Here is a 26,679-nt window from a genome sequence, read left to right as displayed (position 1 = left end):
AAAATTGGAATGTAGGAAAACAAAGCGGCTCGAGCACACTCGAGTTTTCTTTTTTCCGTTTGAGTTGGACAATCACGAAGCGAATATAAAATGAGGGAGACGGTGACTCCACGGTTAGAAAGTAGACCTTTATTTTGGTAGATAGTTTGTTAGGTCGTGAGTTTGGTTGATGTTGATGATTTGTTATAGGAATGGAATGCTGAAAGCTTTGGGATGAATCATCGTGGAGGTACATGCTTGAGATTGATATATATATCTATATAGATATATATATATTGCACATTTGCATCATACATTTCTGATACATCCAATATATCTTTATATATGTACATTTTCCCATTAAAGTATATCAAAAATAACTTTCACACAGGGAACGGTGACAAAGCAACATCTGAAGATCAAGATTAGTAGTGAAGTACGCTATAACGTAAAAAGACTGGAGAGTAGCTGTCCGGTGGTGTGGGCGCTCCCGCTAAAGCCATGTGGGATTTTACGACCCGTCATGAAGTGAACATCGGAAAGCCACTTATTGCTCGTTCGGAGATAAAGGTTCTTTTTGTGGCGCCCAAGCGCTCATGGTGGCTTCGTTAAACAGGACAAGCGGAAGCAAAAGGACGCATCGTGGCGAGCGCTGCGAGGTAACTTGAGGACAGAAAAAAAATGTCCAAAATCTTTGGGTGAGTGAAGTCAGACTGCGTGGAAAAGCTACTATACATTTCTCAAGATATATTTGTCCAATTTGAGGCAACTTCAACATATTTGGCTTTCTCTGGTCCGAATGGTCTCGCGAACTTAGCTTGCTTCCCCCTGGCTTTGGTTTCTTTTTCACATGGTCTAAAAGAAAAAGGCTGGGGGGGGGTACACGTAATAAATGACAGGAATAAAACTGCAATCATACCAGAATAATGTTGTGAGATTTGGATTAAAACAGATAATGAAATAACGATGTGACGAGGATCCAGTTGAAAATTGGAACGTCAATGTCCATGAAGGAAGCTTCCGAGGACGAGAAACTAGCGCTTGGATAGCATCCCCCACGGATCCGAGGTCAAATTCAACACGAGAAATGAAGCCTCTGCAGCAATGTAAACATGAGACGCAAAGCACATTGGATGCACTCAGACGTCGGGTTGATAGTCGCGTGTCCTTAAGCGGCCGATACGTCCATGAAAGACACTCCATGAATCAAAAGGCAACTCATCCAAAAGCACACAGAGCGAACGCCGCGGTGAAATGCTGGTGAGGTCCCGAATGAAGCCCACATCGCTTCAAGCTGAAAAAAAAAGGCCGTCGTATCTCGCCACAACGTTGGCGGATCAAATATCTTGCCCTGCGCGCGCGCTAGCTCGCGTACGAATTTCGAAGCCCAACGTTGGGGTGGGGGGGGGGGGGGGGACACCTTCTCAGCAGCACTTGTTGGACTCAACAGTATGATGATGCAAGCTTGATAGGATGTGAAAAGGTGAGCATTTACAATGTCAACCAATATTTCGGGTTACACGTCTGACAAAAGTGCATCTATTTCAAAGCGGTCATATTTTTTAAAAGTTGTCATGCTCAGAGACTGTTCAGAGAGTAAAGTTGTCGGTAAAATCGGAATTACCTCCAAATTACGGTGGTACTGTTGCAAACCAAGTCATAAAATAAATATATATACTGCATTTTTTTTGTGGGGGACTTTACAAGAATAAAGTTGCAACGTTTCAAGAACTTCATTTTCTCTCTCGCGAAAAGAAGTCATATTGTTATGAGGATAACCTTTAAATTCTCATGACTGCAAAGTCAAAATTTTTAAAATAAAATTTGCGGATGGAAAAAAAAAAAAAAAGAATTCACAACATCAATCAATAATAGTTTCGAGAGGAAGCCTTAATGCTGCAAGGATTTCGTCATGGTGAGAACGTCCGAAGCGTTCTTATCAAATGACAGCATTTTGGCTTTTTTTTTTTAGACAAGCCTTGGCAGCACGGACTCCCGTCCAAATCATCCCGATTGCGCAGTGATGAAGGGGCGAGAGCAAGACAAAGGTGCCTGTACATTTTTAAGACAGCCAGCGTTGATTGTTTAGCTTTGCTGGAGTGAATTTTAAAGGGAGCTACTTTCAACATTAATTACACACATTTAACAACAGTTAACTGTAGGGAAAAAAATCACGATGGATGATGATATAACATTCGTCGTCTTAATTAAGAAATTAAGGAGTTTACCAATGCAACAACTCGATAAAAAAGAAAATGTCCACCTTTGTGCAACTATATCCCATCAAGGCCGAAGGAGTTTTAAAGACCACACTCAAAAGAATACGGATTGAGATCGTGCCATGTTTTGCTCAAATGCGCGAAAACGGCATTGACAAAGTAGCATTTGGTTTTTGAAAACAAGCCGCAGTGTTATGCGGCGAAACGGCAGGCCAGGTGAAAAAAGAATAAAAAGGCAATTCGGCCAGGATTCAGGAAGGAGATAGTTAGTTTCTGAAATCATGGCTTGGCTCCATCTGCGCTCGGTCCAAAGCAAAGCAAACTACTTTGGCGCCCTCTAGTGGAATCGTGCTGTTTATCAATTCAATTCATTGAGCGTCAGCTTTTGAGATGAAGTTTCGTGACGCAAAACGATCCCATAGGTGGCGCTTTCACAACAGCTGCATTTGAAACAATGCAACTTGTCTACGACGATTATTTATGTAACGTGGGTTCATGATCGCGCGTCGGCTCACATGAGGGAAGAAATTTCATCTGTGCTGTATGTTTTACATACAGCACATTTGACAATCAAGTTTATCTGTCTGTGTCCTATGTGTTGTGTTGTTATTTTGACTTCAAAATGGCGCCGCGAGAGTAGCTGCCTTTCCAGCAGCTCCTATATTTTGCTGTTCTACTTCTTCCTTTCATAACTTTGCTGCTGTGAATTGGGAATTTCTCCATTGCGAAACTAATAAAAGTTTTCTTATCTTATCCAATCCAATGAGTCCTTTACGATCTCGAATAAGAGCTTTGCTGCCATCTTGTGACATCTCGAGGCGCTTACAGAGGACCCTCGAGTTAGGAGCGCCCTCTTTCTTGATGTGCAATTCGAATGAGGCAAAATTTGGGGAGGAAAAAGGACTCCCATTTACATCCGGTTTTGGATCTACTTTGCACCTTGCAATTCTTCTCGTCCTGCGTAACCATCATTGGCAACTTATTAATATGACTATGAATCGACGGCAGTTGGCTTCGTCGGCCGCACTGGCGTGTGCCTTTGGCAAGTAACGTGTGCTGACTGACTCTTTTCAGAAGAACGCTGTAGCCGTTTGTTTCAGATCGATTCATATCATTATCGAATCCGTTTTTCTTCATATACAATCGACATCTTTACACTGTCTTAAACGTTGATGTTTTTACATCTATAAATGTTGAAACTGCATGACACATCGTAGTTGGCGGCCATTTTACTGGAAATGCCGACAACGAACTACGGTCGTAATGTACAGAGTCGTTCTGTTCCTCGACCGTCGTCGATCTTTGCGATGGCGGCAGGTTTGTTCCACTTCCCTCCCGCAAAACAACTTTGATCGTAATGTAAATTCTTTGACAGATTATTATGATTTTTTTTTTCATTCTCATAGTAGATGTATCTTGATAGTGTGCCTGTAATACTCCTTCGTACCGATTTGGGAATCCCTGAAATTAAAAGGCAGTCCTGATTTAAAAATAAAAAATAAATGCAGTGTGACATAAAATAAGGCAAAACTATGCTTTCGAAGCGCCTCCACCGTGAGATTTCAAGTGACCCAATGAGTGCGGTTGGCTTCGTTTCGGGAGCAACCGATTCGCTGTCGCACCGGAGAATCCCGCCGTCTCAGGTATGACACACAAAACGTCAATAGAATCTCGAAGGACTACAAAGAGTTCCTTTGGTAATGCATAGTTCATTCCTGAATGTCTGGTAACCGTGGTTGCGTCTCTTCAAAATAAAGAGCGATGACGACAAACGGACAAATGGCTATTTCTTTTTTTTTTTTTTGTTGCCGCTCACAGTTTCAGGCTAATCGTCTTGAGCACTGAAGCACGCACCTTCCTCCAACGTGAACTTTGTTTAAGGCAGGAAGGGTTCGTCCTCGTCTTCGTCCTCCGCGTGGGGCCCGGGGTCACTCAGGCACCTGGACAGCTTCTCTCTGGTGCCGGCGTCCATATCGCCCGCGTTGCAGCGCTCGTGGGGTCTGGCGGGCGCTTTCATTTTCAGACCGCCGTCGTCCTCGCCCTCCTCCGCCGCCGCCGCCGCCGCCAGGTCGGACCGCCGGAACTCGTCTAAGATGTTGACCGAGTCGGGCGACTGCGGGGAGGCCAGGTCCACTTGGATGGTGGGAACGCTGTCCGACGCCGGCTTCATGCTGTAGGCTTGAGGGTCTGCAAGGGCGCCGGGGGTGTTAAAACGGCAAATAAACATTGGCAGGAGGGGGCGCTATTTCTCACAGCGTGTCCACACAAACAGGAGATTTTTTTTGGGTTTGTTTTCCGGGCATCTTTCAGCACTTTTGAATCTTTCGGGGATCCACACAAAAAGCGTTTGTTTGTTTTATTTAACTAAAGTGCATCACGATCTGCTTCAGTAAATTGTTTCACATAGCGAAAGTGTCGTATCGGGGTTGGAAAATAAAACGCATCTCCAATGACTTTGTTCAGAAAAACATGTTTTGTTGACTGCATTGCGTGTAGTCTGTCTGTGCCAGTTCGTTTTCTTTGTTTTTGTGGAGCAAATCTTTTTTCGTTTTGCTTTTAAATCCTGCTGACATGTTTTCTTTCATGTTTCATATCAAAATAAAAAAAAAAGCATATTCAGCATTTATGAAAAGCATTTATTCGACTTGTGCTTGTAGTATTTGACGCTTTCACTCTAAAAACAAACACGTCTTTTTCAACTGTGTGAAAAACGGTATTCAGGATGAATTTCATTTTAAAGCTACCGTTGCATCACTTTTTTTGCAGCCGATTGGCTAAAAGGCTTTTTGGACCCGTCGCTCTGGCAAGCACTTCATCCTTGTCAACTACTGACATTTGTGTGGCCCGAGATTTCCTTTTGATTTTATTTTGAAACCTCGTGTGTGTGTGTGTGTGTGGGGGGGGGGGGGGGCACAGTCATTCCATTATTCCCTTTGCATGCGCACACGGGATGAACACATTCTCTGTATCGGACAAACATCAGGTCAACAAAAAAAAAAAAAAAAAATGCAGGGATTGTGAATCTGGATCATTTCAAACTATGAACTCAGTTGGGTTGGTAACTAGCAGCTTGTGTGAGGCATGCGTGTTAGCGCTCTGGTGATGGTGACTAGTTGGGTCAAGGAGCGGTTCTCATCTTCCCTCCTCTGGCCACATACCTGGACCGACAGTGTCCACTTTCTGCTGCCGAGTGGGATTGAAATCAGTTTCTCTGCCTAAAAACGAAACCACACTGGTTTATACATGGCGGCCGTCACACGCAAACAGACGTCCATCAGCGGAGGGGGAGGGGGAGGGGTAAAGAACTCCAGCGGAATCTCAGGCTGTAGTGCAGGGGTGTCCAAAGCGGGTTCTCGCGCCCCGTTGCAACACGCCTGATTCAAACGATGACCATCGTTCCCCTGCTTCTTCAGAGCTCGCCGATGAGTCCATCGTTTGAATCGGGCGTGTTGCAACGGGCGGAGCAGCGGCCCGCGAGGAGCCGGACATGCCCGCCGTCGCGGCGGCTATTACAAATGACACTGCGGCGTGAACACACAAACAAAAGGGGGGTGGGGGCGTGTCTGCTCCCTGCTCGTGTGCATCAGCGCAGTAAAGCAGGAGTGCTTGTGCTCGGATGTCTTTACCTGAGGCCAGTCTGGCTCTGCACAGGGTGGGCGAGTCGGGAGGAGCGGCGGGCACCGTCAGGTAGTTATTCATGTCTTGGATCTGGGAAAGGACACGCGGTGCTCATTGCGGGGCTTTCTGTTGCCATCGAACAGTCACTACGATGGAGGTCGCTTTTAGGCAGCATTTTCACTGTCCTATATGTAGTGTAGTCCTAGATGGGTATTTTAGAATTTGCAGAGCCACCAATTCTCGGGAGGTGGAATCTAGACATTGGCTGGACATCTCATCTATTCACGGTGCGCAGTTCCAACGTACCTCGAGGGACACAACGAATTTGTAACGTTACGACGGGAGTTTGTTGTAACCGTTTCCAAGAAAATGGCCGCCGACTGGGATGCATCACACAGTCGGAACATTGAGAGGTGAAAAACGTGTCATCAAGTGTCAAGATGTTGATTCCAAGTACGTGTCGATGAAGAAAAAAAAAAAAAAACACATTTAGACGACATGAAAGAACCAACGCATTCATCTCTGAAAACATTGCGTCATTTTGGGGCATGTCGACCCGTTTACAAACTTGACGGTGTTATGGGATTTTCGCGGCAGGACAGTCCTCGTAGAATGTAATAGATTCCTCAGTTCGAGACTTTTTTTTGAAGTGCCCGGTTTATGTTGTGTGCTACGGACAAAAGGAACAAGTTGCAAAGTACAAATCGTCAGTGACAACAACTTCCACTTGGAGGAATTTTTTTCCCCTCAATTCTTTTTATCACAGAGGTAAGTAACGGAGGTGAAGGTTGGACTTCTGGAAAGCCCATAAGAAGCAAAAAAAAACAAAACAAAAAAAAGAATGTACCTTCTTATCCAGGGCCATCATCTTCTGCTTCTTGAGGAGGAATTCGCCAAAGTTGTCCTCATAGGGATCAGCCAGGAGGGTGTGGCGGTTGTAGGAGCGCAGCTGAGAACGCCACGGGGAGGAAGAGAGAAGTTCCGATTTGTCTTCAAACGTGCTGCTCCGACCCAAGACATTCACTCTTGGAGGACAGATGGTGAGCCGTTACCCTCTGCCGCGTCTTCTGAAGGTTGCTCCGCAGAATCTTGCGGATCTCCTCCTCCCGACTTTTCGAGAGCTTCGGCAGAGCGCGATCCTCGGGCTTGGCGGGCGCCGGCTTCTTGGGCTGGATGTTTCTGGGATGGAAGTGGGACACACGACCGTCCCTTTCACCCCCTTAACTTTCCGGGGTCGCGCCCGATCAATGCGCGACGGCTTTGTACTTACTGCATGGAGACGGTGGAGGGTATGGCGGAGGAAAGTTTGGCGCCGCCTCCGCTCTCCACCAGCTCGATGGCGTGCTTCATCTCCAGCTTGTGGTAGAAGGCGATGAGCTGCGGCTCCTTGGAGCGCTCGCCCGCGATCAGGCACTTCTTCACATACTTCTTGTTGAAGCGGTTCAGCCTGGAAGGAGAGCGAAAGCGAGGCCGAAACTGGTCAATGCGCGCCTCCCGTTAGGGATGCATGCAAAGGGAATCCAAAGCATACTTGTCCTTCCAGTGATGATGTCCATAATGTCCACAGATGTCTTCAATGCCCGTCAGGAGGTGGTCAAGGAACTGTGAGCCAAGAAACCCAGACAAGACGCGTGACGAGGAGAACAAATAGCGATGGAGATTTGCACCGTTTGCAAACGATCTTTTTCCTTCAAACCGACTCGCTCAATTGTAAGATAAGATAAGAAAAGCTTTATTAGTCTCGCAATGGAGAAATTCCCAATTCACAGCAGCAAAGTTATGAAAGGAAGAAGTAGAACAACAAAACATAGGAGCTGCTGGAAAGGCGGCCGCTCTCGCGGCGCCATTTTGAAGTCAAAATAACACAACACAACACATAGGACACAGACAGTTGTGCAATCTTCACCAATTTTCTGCATACACTACGGAACGTTCTCGTCATTTTCAGCTGGTTAGTCTCAGCAGGCAAGTAACAGGGAGACTTCTGTGATCGACATTGGCAATGGAGAGAGCGAGAGAGGAGAAACGACCCTGAAAAACCGAAAACTCAAAAGCCTGTGATTCGAGCATCTTATGCGGTTCCCGATTTGGGGCACAGGACGCGATCATGGCAACTACATTTTCAGGGTGAATACACAAAAGCGGCATTGTCTGCGACAGTTGACCAATTCCCCCGAGGAGGGCACGCGCGCAGTTGTTGCTCAGCTTGTGGCTCGGACTGTTGCCTTGGCTACGAAAAAGGTCGAAACGGGAATTGCCATCAGACGCCGGTGATGTCTCGTCTTTGTATATGGATCTCTGTACAGTTTAAGCACTCACTGTGACGAAAAAGTGGAAACTCTCTGGAAGATGGAATTTTTGTTTTGCAAACACCGAATTATTGACATAGTGCATTCCACCAGTGTGGCTCTCTTTTAGAAGCGGGAGAAAACCTGCTGTTGAGTTGAAGAGAAAGCACTGGTGACTCATCGTAAATGTCTGTGTGTGTGTGTACGTACGGATGATATCATACAAGAAACACACAAAACACCTGGACAGAATATTTTTCCTGAAACATGCTGTCCATAGGCACATGAAGTACCACTAAATGACCTGTAGGGGGAAGCAGTGATCTAAATGTGTTGACATCGACCGGGGACCCTGTTTTTTTTTTTTTTTTTTCCCTATCAAGAGACAGTTCTAATTACATTTTGCAGACATCCATCTTAATTGGAGCCGATCCAGCTTATCCCAGCTGTATTCAGGGGCAATCTCGGGCCACAAAAATAAGCAGTCACGCTTAAATGCAGTTTCGAGTCAGCAATGATGCTAACATGCACGTTTTCAGAATGTGGAAGACAGTTAGTATACTCTTAAACTGTGGTGCCCAACCTTTTTGGAACAAAGGTCTACTTTTCAAAAAGCCAACGCCCCGCGATCAACCTCCCCCCCCCCCCACACACACACACAGTGTATCTACGATGGCATCTATCTATCTGTCTTTCTATCTATGTCCTTTCAAGCTGTGGTTCAAACTCAATGACGCTACTGATTGGTGTAAAAATGCCTTTCTCTTAGAGCACTATGAAAAAGTGCACCATATTGGACGGACTGGCCAGGACGCTTACGTTAGTCCATCCCGATAAGGAACAATCTCACCGTCTGGGTTCACTGAGCCTTACCCGGGCAGGCACTGACTAAGCATTCATGTTAATACAAAGAAGCAATGAGTGTAGATGAACCTGAGTGTGGATTTCCTCATTGATGGAGCGCTTCGCCTCTTGTTTCTTCTTCACGGCCAGCAGATCCACCAGAGGCTTGATGGTCATGCCCTGAGACGAGCACCAAGCAAAAGAATATTACCCTTTTTCCTCCCCCCCTTTCCCTCCCCCCACAAACAAAAACTGCATCAAACTGAGATCGGTTCGTCCAGCGCAATCATTTTGTCTATCAAAATGAGGGATGGAGCCATTTAGATGTCGTTCGCATGCTGCTTGCCGTCACCTCTGTGAGCTGATTAAACTGGCCATCAGGTTAAGTGAAAGAGCCTGGAGCGGATAATAACCGCCATTAACGGCGCCTCCTCCAAAGGAAGTTGCACTCACATGGAGAGGATATTAAATGTCTGCATCGTTTTTACCGCAATAACAAGAGTAAGGAATGTAACTTCCAGATAAGAGTAAGGAAGTAAATTAGCAACTGCTAAAAGGAATCGGGTTTCAAGTTGCCTCCTAAGCGACATCTAAAGCGGGGGCGTTAACCTTGCATGTTTGTTTGGATTTGGATGGAAGATTGGTTCATTTTGTCCCAAAGGCTCCAATCTCAGCACAGTTCAGAGGTCACGACGAACGACGCATCTTCATGACTACCTGCACAAAGACGGTGAAGAAGATGACGATGATGATGGCGGTGAGGAACATGTTCCTCAGAGGGAAGTGTCTCTCGTCCAGCAGGAAGCCCAAGGAGAAGGCAATGGCGCCGCGCAGGCCTCCGTAGGCCACGATAAACTGGTCCTTGGTGGTCAGTTTGACGATGCGGAACTTGTTGATGACATAAGTCAGGCCCACCACGCCTAGCAGACAAACACGAGAATGATCACATTAGCGGGGGGGGGGGGGGGGGGGGGGGGGGGGGTTCCACTTTTAGTCATGGATCTTCAGATGCTCCAATGGCATGGCCAGGAAAAATCGGCGCAACCTGCATATGAAGAAGAGCTCAGTTCTTGTCGTGCAACGCTAAGGCACTGGCTAAGCTAACGTTGCCATCGTGGGGGTTTTGTCATTTCTCGCTGTGTCCGTTCAAATGTCGCAGCGATGAATGGGCTCAACTAGAATTTCTTTCTTTCACTGAGGGCAGAAAAGCAGCTGTCGAGTATCACACTGCAGCGTACCAAGTAGCAAAGCGGAGACTGAAGCACCGGTTGACCAGGTACTCAAAATAATGAATGCATTGTCACGGAGCGGTAACTCGTTTTGTGCCTATACAGCCAGGATGGAGGAGAGAATTTTTCGCTTCAGATCAATAGGTGGCAATGATGGGCGTAAAAAAGGGTGAGTGCCGCCTATGATATTTGCAGTTGTTGAACTCAAACATTACATTCCGCGTGACTTGCCTGGGGCTGTTTGTGTTTGGTGGAGGTGAAAAAAATAAGGGAAATGTCGGGTGCTCCTAAGTGAGAAGCCATCTAACGCCGCACAATGATGTGTTGAACGCGTCTTTGCAACACAATGAAAAGTCAAAGCTGCTATTTTACCACCCTAGCAAGCTAATGACTCAGCGAAATGACTGAGTCACTGTGTCGTCAGCCAGGAAACATACGACGACGGCGTGATGCAACACGCTTAATCACGCGTCTACTTCCCGCCTCCTGAACGCTCCGCCAAAAGGAAGGACGGCAACCCGAGTCGCCGAGGAAATACTCCGCAAGGCTCCCAGTGACATCCGCGGAGTGGCGTAATGAAGCATTTTAGCACCCAATTACCACATAGGCTCACGCACATTCATCTCCCTTGCGCCTGTATCCAAACAGCAGAAACGCGATGGAGGGCTCCCTCGGCGTGGTTCCGCAAAGAACTTCAAAAGGAAACACTTTGCACAATTTAAAACGGCTCCGAGATGTCTTAAGACGCGGCGCGCGCTTATGTCACAATGCCGTCAAGATCAAGAATTGCATGACACTCCCTCTTTCTTGCTTTGTTGAAATGAGCCCATTCATCAGCGAGTGACTGCATTCCCTGGCCTCGGCCTTTATTGCTGCCCCGACGGCCAGTCTGGAATTCATTACCCTGACGAGCAGCGGTGGAGCTGTGATGACAATGACTCGTACTTGCGAGAGCCAAGCCCGAGGGTAAAAACATGTTTCTGTGTATCAAGACAATAAAAGCAGCACTTTATAAACCAAGCTCTCTGTATGTGATCCACAAACACATCACCAACGCACGTCAACCTAGTCCCTGAGCAAGTATCTGCTGCTGTTGTTGGAAGCCAACGCTGTTGACACGCATTCCTCTGCAAAGTCTGCATGATCATGTTTCAGACAGAGTACCGGTAGTTGCTTCAAGGTGGCTCTGGATCTTCGCCCAACTGAACTGCCAAGTTGTGGGATGGAAAACGTACGCGCTCTAAATATGAAGCTAACGTTGTTCGCGAATGCTAATCTACGCAGCCAACAAAACTAAATGCAGCTCTGCGTATCCTTTGGTTTTGTCATGATAGCAAGGACGTAGCACCAGTGGCGCATGCGCGTGTTCCCCCATGATATAACTTCTGTATGTTAGTGTTTCCGAAAGAGTCGTCACGTGCAAGTGGCTCTTGAATGGTCGCCGAGCATGTCTTCTGAGTAATAGGTGGAGAAACTGTGTGCGGAGAGGTTTGCTCAGCGAAATTAGCCTGTTTTGAGGGAGCGGCTCTGTCTCACTCATCACTCTCGCGGGGGGGGGGGGGGGCACATTTGCACAAATAGCCTCCGCCCCCAGCACGTCACAGAACGTTTGGTTGGCTTTGAAATAGGGTTTTCAGGTCGCGGAGTCTGGCCCTGCCGCTGGCTCGGAAGTGATGGCTCAACTTTATGGAAGTTGGACGAACTGCGACGTCTCAATTCATTTTCAGAAATTGGCAGATAACCAAAGATCTACTTTGAAACTTGGTGGATGGCCACCGGGCAGGCACTTCAACTCGTGTATAAGATAAGATATCCTTTATTTGTCCCACACTGGGGACATTTACAAAGCAGTAGAAGATAGTCTACTCTCCATAATCCGTCCCCGTTCAAACAATGAAATGCCGACCTACCGATGACCCGCGCCACCAGGCACAGGACGACGGTGACGGTGACAAAGGTCCAGTTCCAGTTGTGCTGGCCGTCCACGGTGGCCACGCCGAGGAAGATAAAGATCAGCGTCTCGCTCACGCTGCTCCACATCTTCAGGAAGTACTTGATGGTGGTGTGCGACTTGTGGGAGATGTTGGCCTCCACGTACGGCCGCATCACCGCGCCGCACGCTATCAACCTGGAGGCAGGGGGAGCGTCATTAAAAAGTCATCCACAACCGATAATATCGCTCCTTTCCCACAGCGCGATGGCCGAGACAAACGGAGAGGGGGAGCGGCGCGGCACGTTGACGGCGGAGGATCAGAATTCAGAGTTAAGGAAGAAATTAGCTAACATTAGTGTGTGCCGGTTATCATTTCTAACCGTCTAGTTTCAAAAGGCAGGTTGATGCGCCGGAGAACAATTGCAGACCGAGACTGAGGGCAGCAATAAAATGGAGCGCTGCAGCCTAAGTGGGGAGGGACTGCGGAGAATCTACAGAAGTTTAGGCAAAGCGAAGCTATTTTTTTTTCTTTTTTATTGTTCTTCCTGTTCATCTTCTCATGTTACAATGACCCGGCGACGATAAACCTACTCAACCAAAACGTTATCCGAGAGGAGAATGAGGGCAGCAAGAAAACAGGGGTAGAGTTTAATAAAGCAGCAGCCATAGCTAAGGCAGCACTAAACTTAGATTGGCAAGGGCGTCTATTTTAGTCCTACAACCTAAAATATTGTAATGTCACAGATATGACAAAATTCCACATTTTTATTCAAGAGGATTGATGGCCACAAGAGAATGCAGGGCTGCAGCAAAGCGGACACTGCGGCGAGTAACACTGGAGTGTCTGTAGTCAGGGCATGGCTAACCTAATGTTAGCATACGTGTTTTTTTTTTTTGTTGTTGTTTTTTTGTGATTTCTAGCCGAGTATCGTAAGACGTGGAGAGTGGAATGATGAAATCTCCTCAACCAAACTCGTGAAACAGTCAAAGTCGTATTACCAACCATTACCATTTGGGTGCGTTTGACTGCAATTAATAAGGGAACTGAGGGGGGGGCAGCGGGGTTGTATGTATTAATCTATATTCCTCTTCCAGTTGTCTGGTAAATCCTCTACGGGCGGGGAACACCCCCTGCCGCTTCAGCCCCTAAACGAGGGCTCCGGTTACGCATCTCGAGTTCCACGACGCGCTATTTCGCAAGCCCGTTCCCGTCTGTTGCTCTCCGTTTGATCCTACCGTTGCGGTATGTCAAAAGCAGGGGGCCAAAAATAAAATAAAATCCACGCAGCTGCTCGCCATTTTTTGAGCGAGGGAAAGGAAGCGGGGGATTAACATTGATCACCTGTGCCTTATGAAATACATAAAAGGCGCTGTGACAAATCCAGGTGGTGCACCTTCGGAACTGAGCATCGGGCGTCGGCCGCGACACCCCAAGGGAGACTTTATCTCATACCTGCGGCTGTCTGCCTTCTCACTAAATCCTCCTGGCCGAGAAGTATCCGCTTATGTCGCGTGCTATGTTCCCTGTTGCTAAGCTAAAGGAGTTTGTAAACAACGCGCACAGCGGCAACATTCTCAAGAAGGCCGATAAGTCGCATAAATCGCACACCAATCACCAGCATGGAGGAGAGAAAAAAAAAGCGGGTGATTTTGCCTGCCGGCGTAGCGGTCACATCGGGCGCATGACATCAGACCCGTCGAGGGACTAATCGGAATCCATGCGTATGTGTGTGGATACGCCGAGAGGGTCCCTGAAACAGCTGCGCTATTTCACAGACATGAGAGCACACAGCACTTGGGCCGGCGCGTATGGTATGTGCTGCCGCCTATCCGAAGTCACTCACGCAGGCTGCAAAAGTGCACAAATGACGTGAACGCAGCCCTCTCACGCAATACATAGTAAGTCATATGCGCAATGGACTTCAGGAGACGTAAGTAAGCAAACTTACGCCATGATGCCCGACAGGTGGAACATCTCGGCCGACAAGTAGGCCATGTAGCTGTACACGAAGACAAAGAGCGGCTCGATGACTCGCGTGTGCGAGGTGAAGCGTGAGGTGAACGCCGCCAGGATGCCGTAGATGGCGCCCACCAGGACCCCGCCCAGCGCCACCACGAAGAAGGAAATGACGCCCAGCACGCCGTCTATCACCGTCACCGAGCCCACGCCCGAGTACTCCTCGAAAAGATGATACAGCACCTACAAGACAAGAACGAAATATCGAGTTGCCTACCATCAAATTCATTTTAAGGATTGTCTTTTACTTTTCCATTTGTCTTTTTTGTTTCTCCCCTATGGAGCCTATTCACCGGAAAACTCTATTTGCCGGACTCTACGTATTTTTGCCACAAGATGACACCAAAGGAAGGTATCAAGAAAGTATACTGAAATAGGTGGGTCATGTCAATTACTGATACTTTTATTCACTATTCGCTGCAGGTCTTGGTCCTTTGGTCATGGTTTACTCGTACGAAAGCTTCCGCGCATTTTGATAGCCTGTCATTTGCAACGTCACCATGCGACTGCGATTCAAATTCCGAAGTCGCCGCAAAAATAGCCGAGACTTAGCTCGTCGGAACTCTTCGGAGACAACGCCACGCACTGTACGAGTGCGCAGCGGCACATTCCGCCGCATCTTTCGGCGGGCGACGGCCCTCGGAGATCCAAATAAGCCTCCGTGAATTGAAATGACTCACCACGGTGACGGCGTCGTTGAGCAGCGACTCGCCAAACACCAGAATGTGCAGCAGCTCGTTGATGTGAATCTCCTCAAAGACGGCCAGCACGGCTACGGGGTCCACGGCGGAAATGATGGAGCCGAAGAGCAGGCAGGGCAGCAGCTCCAGCGAGTGCAGGTCCGACGGATTGTTGGGCTGGATCTGGCATACGGCGTACAGCAGCCCGCCGATGAAGAAGGCGTTCCACAGCGTGCCCACCACGGCAAACATCAGAATGGTGCCCAGGTTCTCCATGAAGGGGCGAATGGGCAAAAAGTAGCCAGCATCCAGGATGATGGGCGGCAGCAGGCAGAAGAAGAACAAGTTGGAGTCCAGCACCGGTGGCACCTTCTGGCCGGCCAGTTTGATGAGTCCGCCCACCAAAAGGCCCACCAGGATCAGTAGGCAGCTCTCGGGCACAATCCCGGGCAGGCGAGGGATGAGGTGAAACCCTGAGCAGATTTTTTTAAAAAAACAACAACAAAAACGGGCGGCGTTTGTTATGAGTGGATTCCGTTTTTGAAGGATTCCTAGAAATGGGCAAAATGACATTCAAAAGGCTGCTTCAAACTCAAATGAAACGCAATCCCTCCTTTGTTTTATGACATGAGTACTTTCGACTTCTTGGCGAGTCTGCTCATGATGGAAAACATCGAGCAGATTGGCTTGGGAGTGTTGTGCTTTTCCGGGCGAGCCGTCAAACTTCACCATTCTCTGCCACGTGCAAAATTTGCAATCTAGCATCAACCATCGGTTCTGGTATAAGTTGCTCAAATTTGGCCTCAACCTGTCAAACGACCTCCGTCCATCCATTTTCTACCGCTTATCCGGGGTCGGGTCGCGGGGGCAATAGCTTTAGCGGGGAAGCCTACACTTCCCTCTCCCCAGCCACTTCTTCCAATTCTTGCCGGGGAATGCTGAGGCGTTCCAGGCCAGCTGGGTGACATAGTCTCTCCAGCTTGTCCTGGGTCGTCCCCCGGGCCTCCTGCCGATGGGATATGCCCGGGACACCTCACCAGGGAGGGGTCCAGGAGGCCTCCTAATCAGATGCCCGAGCCACCTCATCTGGCTCCTCTCGACGTAGGGGAGAAGCGGCTCGACTCTGCGCCCCTCCCTAATGACCTTGGCTGTTTAAAACCAAAATGGAACAACTTCCAATTTGGATTTGTGCAAAGTTTTGATGGCTCCACCAAATTATGAGGTGATCTGTGAGACAAACAGGATCGAACAAATGCCATTTCCACGTGTGACACATCCTGACACGATCGCCGAGTGAAAAGTGACTTCCAAATCGCTTCATCGACAAACCTGAAAAGGCGGCGCCACAGGTCGATGATTTCGATTTCTAAAATGAAAGTGAAGCCGGGTAAAAGGAAACGCCCTAATGCCAATTTTCCATTCATTTCAGACAAATCCAATTTTGACGGAGTTCCTAGTCATTAAAACAACCTTTTATCTGGTGACTGCCGGGCTCATATTTCACGCCACACGCTGCTAATCCTTCTATAATTCATGACATTTTAGGTTCCACATATTTGGGTGGTGGAAGTAACATTGCATCTTCGCGCCAACGTTCAACTTCTGAGTCAAAATAGAGGCGTTAATAAAACTTCAGTGAAATAGGAGCTTCTATAAGCATTGTTTTGAGAGCTGGTCCCTCCCTCATCTTTAGCTAGCTGTAGCTCGTTTTACTCGATGTTTGCGCATGCAAGCAAGCTAGTGCTTTACGTAACACGGATTGAGCCCAATACCTGCGGAACTTGTTTGGCCACTTTATATAGCTCATGGCTTTCCCTAGCTGTGTTTTGCCTATTTTCCCCCCAACAGGTAATTTGCTATTGCTATCATAAAACGAGGGATGGACGAGTATGAATACCATTACCTTATTTTACGGTATCGGGTACTCATTCAGGCTGTCGATACCAAGTCACTGATACTGAAAGCAATAGAAAGAAAATCTGACATTGAGTAAGTTCTGATTAAGACACTGTTAGAGGTACCGAGAACTAAGCTCAGAGGGGATTGAGCCGGTCCCTCTCTCTTGAATGAAAATTGGGCGAGCCCCCTCCCTCGTTGGCCATCTTTCAAACTCGTCATTTTTATCCTTTGGCTTTGGACTCAGCATGAGACTTGATTTTTATCCCGACTGTTTTTGTGCTTTCTACTGTCTTTGTTGATAACTTATTGTTGCATGAATTCTTTTTGAACTCTCCATGTACAGCACTTTGTCGACAGCGGTGGTTGTTTTAGAGTGCTCCAGAAACACAGTTGAGTTGAGCTGACTTGAGTAATAGAGACCCACAAACTTCTCCTTTTACAACCCCCACCCCACCCCTTAAAAATGAAAGGCTTTCCAATCACAGGTCTCAATTGTTTCAAAATCTTCAGTGCACATGCACGTCCCTCGTCCTTCCAACAGACTTTTTTTGACACCAGTTAGTCTCGACCCTTTACTTTGGCAGCATCTTGGGGCCTTTCAGAAAGCCCACTGAGGTGAAGCGGTGAAGAGTGATCGTGAATATGTTGTCCATGACTGTGATATCGCCCGCTATTATAATGTGATACTGTCACATCGGTGGTTTTTCATACACGCTGCTTGCCATGAAAAAGGGGACGCGAGGGCCCACTCATCGCTTCCTGCAGCTTGAGTTCTTTGTATTCCAAAGTTCAGGTTGCGGGAATGGAAATAAACATGTTTGCTATCGACACCCTGAACCCGGACACCATCAATCCTGTGCCGAAAGTGACACAGTCGCAGCACGCAAAGAGGCAAAAGGGGGTGGGGGCAAGTGCAAGAGAAGAAGGAGGACTTCAAAGAGACCAGAGTGACAAGTCTTTCCTCGGTAATATTTACTGTACACAAGTGCTGCGCAGAGCCAGTTGGCATGAAGCACAACTCATGCGGACACACACACACAGAAACGTGAGCCAGGTTAGGATACATCCTCACATGAGGGTTCAACAAGAATACCAGCGGCTCCTAAATATTTATCCAGATGACTGAAAGCGCTGTAATATGCATGGCAGGTCGCAACCGTGTGCCTTTCGAATACCCTTCAACTGCGTGTATGTCATACGCGAGCGCCGATTGTTACTGAATGAGAAGGGAGAAGCTCTGTGACGTTCCAGACTTCCCGTTTCAACATCAGGAGGTGCCACAACCTGGAAGTAGGCCTTAGCGCACGCCGTGTCGTTTGAGTGGTGTGCTCCATTTTGCCTCAACTGCTTCAAGACGTTCCGTTTCTCAAGAAGGAATTTTCTCGGCAGTCAATGTTTGGTGATGGCCTTTAATTATCATTTACGTGCAATCGTGTAATGTGGTACGCCCACTTTGAAATACTTACAAAAATGGTTTTCTGGGGAGGCAATACACGACGCCTGAGGCCGGGGGAGGGAGCCGTATACATATACAGTATATATGTTCACATCTCATGGACAAACGCCATCCGTGTTTGAGAGTGCGAGCCCAACAATTCAATGTCTGTTGGGGGGACGCTCACGAGTGGAATTTCCGACACGGGCACGTCAGCGGCCGAGGCTCGTCTTTTCATAGAACTTACGCAGCGGGCGCCGCCAACTCAGCAGAGCTGCACTGAAAGACGGCCTTTGATAAGAGGAACCATATGCGTTTGCCGATGAAATCCGATGAAGGGGGATGGGAATTGCTCAACTAATCCCTTGAAGCCGTCAGCATAAGCATGACCGTCTATTCTCAAGGAACATTGACCTGTAGTGGAGGCTCAACATCATTCAGCCACAAATAACTAAATGTCAGCATCTCTCGGGAATTGGCTCATTACGATAAAGCCCGGCGGTCGTCGTAGCAGCCCTGAAGACTGTTCGGGCAGTCGGACCAGGTGCCAAACCGTAAGGTCCTTCTGACAAGTAGTCTGCCCCCTCGCTCGGCTAAACGAGCAATTGTGCGAACCGCTTGCTCGCCGCATAACTCTTATCATGTGAGCCAAGATTTGGTTTCAGAGTCAACGGCACCGTGCTGGTCGTCAATCAACGGGCTTCCTGGGGCAACTTGGCTATTGCGTGTCACGGGAGAGAGTCCATTTGAACAAATACCGTTTTTTTTTTTCACGTACAAAGGGGCACACTTCAAAGTCTTACATTTTCTCCAAAACGGACCATGCGCCAAATAATGCGGGTGAGTTCCAAAATCTGTGAATGCGATTGCATCACTTCGATCGGGGCTCTGCTTGACTGACGGATGTGCGGTGACGGGCTGTAACCGAGGACAGCATGCGGACGTTAAGTTCGGTTCCGCGAGAGGATTCACGATCAACCCATCCACGGTGCTCGGTGCCTTTGTGACACGCTGCCATCCATCCGGGCAAGGACGAGCACGGCGCGGCAACTTCCGGCGGATGAGAAGGAAAAGCTGGCCCATCTTCCGCTCTTACCGCACTCAAAAATGTTCTGCGTTACATGAAATAAAGACGCTTTCTTGGGAGTTTCGAATCCGTGATTCTGGCACCGGCTCTCCCAATCGGAGAAAAACGGCTGGCGTTGAATGAGTTAAAAAAACGGAAATCGGTGAGCAATGGGCTCACTTCAAGATACTTGCAAATTCAAATTAGAAATGGGCTGTAAATTACAACTGGGAAGCGGCAGTGTAATTATCACCAGTCTTCACCTTACGGTATTCGTCAATAGCCCCCGGCTTTTGTAGCCTTTACATCGACCGAGCGCTTCGCTCGTTTCGCCTGTCGCATGTAAAACAAGGTGCTATCTAATCTATAAAAGGACACAAAGGGCGTGCAAAAGGAGCAAATTCGGCCGAGGGGGAAGTTGTGCTCTACATTTGCGAGCCAAGGGGGAAAAAGAAGAAATGTGAAAGAATGCTGTGGACGACACAGCTCGGGACTTCACATTGTACGCACAAATCAACGCTACTCAACACAATCCAATGTATTGACAGAAACAGAACCTGCATTGTTTCGATACCAATTGTCTATTACCGGGTAATCACATCGAGGAAGTTAGCGATGGGAAGGACCTTGATGACTTTGGCCCGTGAAGCAAATTGGCACAACGTACCTGCCGGTACAATGTGAACTGCTCTCAGGGTTGTGGGCATGCATGCTGACAAACAAGCGGGCGTGGCCACGCAACTTTCGTTTTAGACGCAATACGGACGTGGTGGGGAAAAAAATTGCCCAATCAATGGCTAACATTCATGTTATCCAATCAGTCTCCCATCATTTTTGACATCATGTTTTTTCGTGACATTTGCCGCATGTTTCAACAGCAACGAAAGATGTCCTGTTGTGGCCGACTTTGAAATTCTTGCAGCAGAAGACAAGGAGGCTCGCGGTGCCCGACGGCAAGCTGTTTGTTCCTCAGAGTGACATTAAGCACAAGGACCCGGCGCCAAGTTATTTTGGCATGGCCAACGTCAAAGCCCTGAGTCATGAGGCAAAAAAAAAAATAAAAAAATAGCCCTCCGTGGAGCGCGATCGAAAGCTCAGTGCATCCATCGAAATAAATGCCCATTTGGAATTCAATTGCCCTCAGTGAACAAGCGGGAGTATTTTGAGCCGTGCGTCTCTCAACGTCATGACGTACACTTGCAAGCTCCGCCAAAACTGAATGATATCAAGATGCCGGTTAGGAAGTTTGAACCGCCGGGGCGTCGGTATAGCCAAGCAAACCTGGCCTAGCGTCCAATCAGCACATTTCACCAGACTATCCCTGCGGGTTCTTTCTTTCTTTCTTTCTTTTCTGACACACTTCATTCAATGGGCAGCATCAATGAACGCATTATCACCCACTCATCAAAAACTGTGTTTACATTTTACAGTGTTCATATTCCTTTGAGGCATGACGCAGGATTATTATTATTTTTTTTTAATTATGACAGAAATCCTGTTCCGGGATGATTCATTAACAGTGGCCTGGGGGCACGACGCAACTGTGTTGGGCCACCGACCGGGTCATTACACATGTCATGGATGAATATGATGTTTTTTTTCCTCTGAAGTGGATCCATCATCATTGATCTTTTTACTGTGCTGCACTTTTTTTGAGGGGGGCTAAGCAATAAAATAGATTGTGTTCAATGAGGGGGGGGGGGGGGGGGAACGCTGTTCTTATGTACCAAAATGTTTTTAAAAAAATACATTTTAGTGCTGCAATTTTAATACCGCACTATATTTGCTCACAGTTATTATACCGTCAGAAACGAATATCTTATTATATCAGTGTCGGTTTTGGTTGCGCTCCCACAACGCGCGTCATGGTGGCCACCACGAAAAAGGCTGAAAGACAGTTGACGCATTGCTACATCTATTCCGCATGACGACAGCGTTAGCCTTAAATCGACAGAGGTGACAGAGCGCTGCATGAGTTTCGAAATGTGAACGTGTATAATGCATGTCAAGGAACGGCCCAGACGTGACTCTTGGCAGGTTACGTCAGTGTAGAGTAGAGGTGGTCACCCCCCCCCCCCCCCCCCCCGGCCCCCAACTTCCATTGTCATTCCCGGCTGCTTTTTGTTCATAACCGCAAGCGTGTCCTTGGCTCTCGTTCGCTCCCTCCTGGGAGCCTTCAAGCAGCGAGGTTATTCCAACCAACTAAAGGGTAACGGCTTGTCCATTCAGTCCCGCACTGCACAGAAGGTCAGGAACCGTGTCTGGTTGCCAGGTGACTGATTGCGCACCGCTGTAAGCTCAACAGCCACAGACTCTTTGGTGGCGCAAACAATGAACACATTTCCTGGACATGACCGTCCGGAAAGTAGCTTTGCGCAACGCGGGGCCTTGTTTCAAATAGTAGCTGCTAACATGACGGACCACGTGTCAGAGTAGCCCTGAGCATGACCGACGGCTTGTCTAAGAGGAGCACTAAATGTCAAAGAGAGGCTCTGAAGACCAACGGCCAAAAACAGTGCGTCAAAATGGAGCTCTGAACATGACCGACCATGTTTCAAAGAGGCCGGATGGATGCGCGGATGGTGGAGCCATCATGACGAGAGAGCAACATGCGTATTTAAAACTGGGAGTCGCAGACGTGCGGGACGTCAGGCACGTTTTGAGCACGGCGCGTCTGATGCGCCCGCGCCGTCTTTCGAGTGCTTACGATTGCATGACTGTCCGTGTCTTATGTTAGCCGCTGCGTTAGTTGACCGTATTTTGTTGTGTTCCGTTGACCGTTCCGTAAAAAGTGCCGCGTTCCGGCTGCAGCTGTTGTGAAAGCGCGCTATTGGCAAACGGGCGGTCACAAGGCGCTTGCCACCGTCACCTCATTCACCTACCGATGACGCGGCATCAGGAGCAACTGGGGGGCTTCGGTATCTCGCTCGAGGACACTTTGACACGGTCGCAATGGCCGGGGATCGAACCGCCAACCTCTGGGTTGGGAAACGATCGCTCCACCGCTCAGCCATCCCGCCCAAAATAATATATAAATACAGATGTATGGTATTGGATGGTATGACCGTTTCAACGAGTAGCTCTGAACATGACTGACTGTGTGTCACCATCATGTTTTTGAACGGGGTGAGTTCCGGTGGATTCAAGGGCACAATTGCGCTCCTCAAGTTGCAAAATACCAGCAATGGTTTGAATTATTAATCGTGACTAACAGCGGGTATGGTAAGGGATGATCCCAGTTGAACCACTGGGACGAAAGCTGCAGCGACAAACTTCTGATAAGAGTTAGGACCATTGTAAACATACAACAATTGAATCTCGCTTCCAGATAACGCCGTTTCATCAGAAGAGATCAGAGATATTGATTGCGCAAAATGATCAGCAGTTAGAAAGTGATAAAACGTTCTCACGAAATGAAAGCAATCGAGGTTTTATGACGGCTTGAAGGGGGGGCCTTTGATGCGGAGGAGATGAGCCATCTTGGCGATTTGGTGGACGCGGTAAGCGGCCAGACAAAATTCGAGATAAAATGTCTCATCTCAAATCAAAGTAGCACATCTAAGTCGACTGGGGCGTTGTCAATGCTGAGGTTTCAAACGGTTAACCTGGAATCTTTCCAATCTACGTGAGCGAGATAAGAGTGCTACAACAGAGAGGAGATACTTCAGGCTCATTTAACTTTGGACTCAAGCGCAACAGTAGTAATCATCGAACTTAACGACACAACTCGTCATCAAATCCAGCTAAGTCCTCATCTTCTGTATCCGAAAAAAAACAGCTGGGCAAACAAGCCCGGTTCCCTCGCGTCATTGTCAGAGTCAGTCTCATTGCGGAGAAATTGTGGCGTCACTCGCCCGGCGTTGCCGCTCAGTTTTAGCAAGGCTGCGTTCGCCATCGCTGCCACACCAATTGCAGCTTCAATTTGGCCAGTTTTTTTTTTTCTGTCTCTTTGTCTGTGCTATTTTGGGGATGTTGTTTTGCACAATGCACGTACCGGCGCCTACTGGGGGGGGGGGCTTTGGCGTCCTCTTTCACGCCCACCCTTCCCCACTTTAACGTCATCAAAGTCACACAACAGCATTCGCGGATTGCGGAACTCGGTGCATACACGAGGCGACCCGCATTATTAGCCGCCGCGTCCATTTTGGAGAAAATGTACGACTTTTATGCGCGCCTTCTGGTCGTGAAAATACAGCACACCGTACGGCGCGGTGAATTATGAAGAATTGGAGTTTCTCTCATTACTTGTGGGCAGTTGGCGGCAGCAAAGTTTGACGGCATCCCATAAAACTACTGGCACGGGCGTGAGAGCGGCCCGTTCATCACTGCTACTTGAGTCTTATTCTTCCACTCGTTTTGAAACCTGTTCCTTCGTACTGCCACGGCGAAGCATACTCAAAGGGAAGAGAACAAAGGGTGTCTTCCTTCTTTTTGGAACGCTACGCTGAGATCAAGGCGGAAAAGCAAAAAAAAAAAAATGTCGCAACGGCGATATGTCCGGGACTTCTCAGCCTTAATGCGTTCGATCCGATCTTGCCGCCGCTTTCTTGTTATCCCTGTTGTACAGGCCCTCGGGAGTGCATTTATTTGGCTCGTCACTCGATATTTTGTACGAGATCTGTATTGTTGTTTCTTGAAGCGTTTCAATGAACGCTCTCTGTAATCCGGTGGATGTTTGACGTCACAAAAAGGCATCCCGGTTGGATATTTATATGACTTGGCGATAAGACGTTACTCATTAAATATGGACGTTCATTTACAACGCGAAAGCAAATAGAGGAGGAGGTCATTTAGATAATGCACCGGCAGCAAAACGGACTGACGCAAAATACGAGCACCTTGGTGATTTTTTTTTTTCTCCTTTTGGGGGCATTTTACGAACGTGCAACTGTGATTTCCTGAGACTTGAGCAAGTGGCGTTGAGGTGAACTCAAGCCGACAGGCGCCGACACGGAGACCGGCCGAGCGGTGAAGCAGCAACATTCAATTACCCGCATCCCATTTTGCAGCCTTCCCGGGTTAATCGGAGCCTTGTGGCCAGCGGTCAGTCTACAGTCAGTCACTCTGCCGTCTCTTCCTGCGTCCGCCGTCTCGTGGTCGACAATATGCCTCCACTTCAATCTCAACCGAGAATGACGACATGTTATTTGAGTTTGATGTGAATCAAATGCAGGTCACTTGTCTTGAGCTTACGTGCTGCAGTGGCGCTCCAGAACCGGCGGATGGAAGGGACCGAAAAAAAGCTTGTTGTGCGTAGTATTGGTCAAAATTGTCATTCGCGCGACCGCCAATACCACGGGAGTGGGAAAAAAATCGGCCTTAAGATTTTCCATGTGTCGCTTCATCAGATCATTTGTTTTCTCTGAAAAATGGCCTTTTGTTTGTAAAATAATTGAAAGATCTACAGTTCAAACCCCGCATCATCACCGTCCGGCGCCCATGGACTCACCTAATTGCAGGGGCAGGAGTTTCATACAGTACTTTTTTTTTGGGGGGGGGGGGGGCGTTTTTTGTAAGATTGGAAAATGGATGGAGATTTTTTTTTTAAATCAAGCACACACACACACACACACCTATTTTGTTTTACAAATTTTACAACTACGCAATTATGCCATTCGGTGACTGATTTAGGACTCTTGAGTTCACTTAAAATTCATTTTAGGGATCAGACGTTGACAATCCGTCCTGTGTTAAAGGTACATCAGGTTACTGATGTCATAAAAACAAAAGGTGCACATATCAGGAGTTGTTTTGGTTTACATGTCCTTCATTAACCGTGACTATTTTGGTCGCACAATTGGTATGGAAATGTTTCAGACCGCTTCATCTCTATTTCGGATAATGACAGAAAAATCGGGCTCACTTCAATCGCTCCAGAGGTCACATTGTTTGTTGTTATTATGACTGCTGTGATGATTAGCCAAACTACTGCTGTCCGTCACCCAAGGCCGCATCAGGACTGCTTTGTCATTGCTGTGGCGAGCCGTAAAATAAAAACCCGCAGGACTCCTCTCCTCATCACCGGCAATCATCGATCTAGATTTTCACCGCTGGAGTGAACGGCTGAACTGAGCAAATTCAATGAACCGCGTGGCCTTTTGGGCCCGTTTATCCGCCAAGTCCAACCTAGGCATCGCTAAACAAAGAGTTGCGACAATCTTATCGGCAAAACGTTGCATTCAGCTAAAATGGGGATTATCAACTCTGCTCAGATTCAGAATAAGACATTCTTCTCTCTTTCTGTTTTGGGATTGCGATGCCAACCGTCGCCTCGACCCCATGGGCTTTGCCACATTCGGCAGTCAGGTAAAACAAGTCATGGTATGATGCAGTGCAGTTTGTAGACCACAGCAACTCAAAGAATCACTCATGAGCGCATCACCTCTGCGCCAAAGAGGCATTTTTGGATCACATTGTAAACGTGTGACAAACACACACAAACAACTCACCCAGTTTCATCAGGGAAGCCAGAAGGACCCACAAGGAGATCTCGAAGGGGACCTGGATGTGTTTGTACTCGAAGCTGAGTACTGGGAAGGGCTTTTTGGTGAAGTTGTGCTTCTCTTGCGCTTCGGCGTGGACGTCTGCCTCGTCTCGGTGGCCCACGTCCGGGGAGCTGGCGGCTCCGAAGGGCAGCAAGGAGCCCTGCAGGAGCACGAGGAGCACCAGCAAGAGAAGCCCCCGCTCCGGCGAGCTGCTACCGAAGCCGACCGGGTGACAAAAGACTCTCCTGGGAGACATCTTTCGGGGCTGGTAGTGGAGGTGTTGAAAGGTGTTTGGAGTTGAACGAAGTTGGACCCTTTGTCGGTTCGAACTTCACTGCAATCGTGCAACTGTTTCGAAGACTTTGGAACCAGGGGGAGGTTTATTCGGTTAGCTAGCCGGCGTGGAGCGTCTTGGCTAGCCAGGTGAGCAGCCGAGGGCCGTGGCGGGGAAGAAGCAGGAAACGTCACGATAATTGAAGGAGACTCATAACACGGACGCAATGTCAAAAGTCGGAAGGAGTCTCTCTTTTCGGGCCTTTTGGACAAGTTTGTCGGCGCGACTTAGCAGCGAGCGCGGTGTCCTCTCCGAGGAAAGGTGTCACTGTTGATGCCGGAGACGACGACACGCAGTGGCATCCCCCTCCGCGCCTCTCCGTCCCCTTCCCGGCAAAGTCGCTCGCAAGGCGGCGGCGTCGTCGCGTCTCGGATTCTGACCTTGACGTCGCATTTTGTCTCGTCGCCGAGTAAACGCCAACTTTTTTTCCGACGGCTTTGCTCCTCTACGTCCGCGTGTGTGCGGCAATTCCGCCGTCTGACGTCTCCGCGGAGGCGGAGGAGGAGGAGGAGGAGGAGGACCTTGGCGGGGGTCAATTCAGGGACGGGGCAGCCGCTATGGTAACCGCCTCGGAGGGGCGTCGTCGGTCTCTTCTTTCGCGGCTTGTGAAGCCAGGTCTGCGCTCTTCGCGCGGTTGTGTTCTGCCTCGCTCAA

General features: G+C 48.3%; 1 protein-coding gene across 1 annotated transcript; it reads right to left on the bottom strand.

Annotated features, from left to right (window-relative positions):
* Nucleotides 1–114: 114 nt before the first annotated feature.
* On the bottom strand, nucleotides 115–26,679 carry slc9a1a (solute carrier family 9 member A1a). Its single transcript, XM_086113164.1, has 12 exons — nucleotides 25,656–26,679; nucleotides 14,807–15,279; nucleotides 14,059–14,309; nucleotides 12,087–12,304; nucleotides 9,665–9,867; nucleotides 9,038–9,127; nucleotides 7,348–7,418; nucleotides 7,087–7,263; nucleotides 6,869–6,995; nucleotides 6,664–6,765; nucleotides 5,825–5,906; nucleotides 115–4,385 (listed from the first exon to the last, which is right to left on the bottom strand). Exons 1-12 carry the CDS (start codon nucleotides 25,945–25,947, stop codon nucleotides 4,075–4,077), a joined length of 2,397 nt encoding a protein of 798 aa, XP_085969290.1. The 5' UTR covers nucleotides 25,948–26,679; the 3' UTR covers nucleotides 115–4,074.

This window comes from Hippocampus guttulatus, chromosome 6, assembly GCF_054856545.1.
Source record: "Hippocampus guttulatus isolate MCC_2025c chromosome 6, RoL_Hgut_1.0, whole genome shotgun sequence".
NCBI lineage: Eukaryota > Metazoa > Chordata > Actinopteri > Syngnathiformes > Syngnathidae > Hippocampus > Hippocampus guttulatus.
Note: the sequence above shows the minus strand (reverse complement) of the source record. Positions and strands in the feature narration are given on the sequence as shown.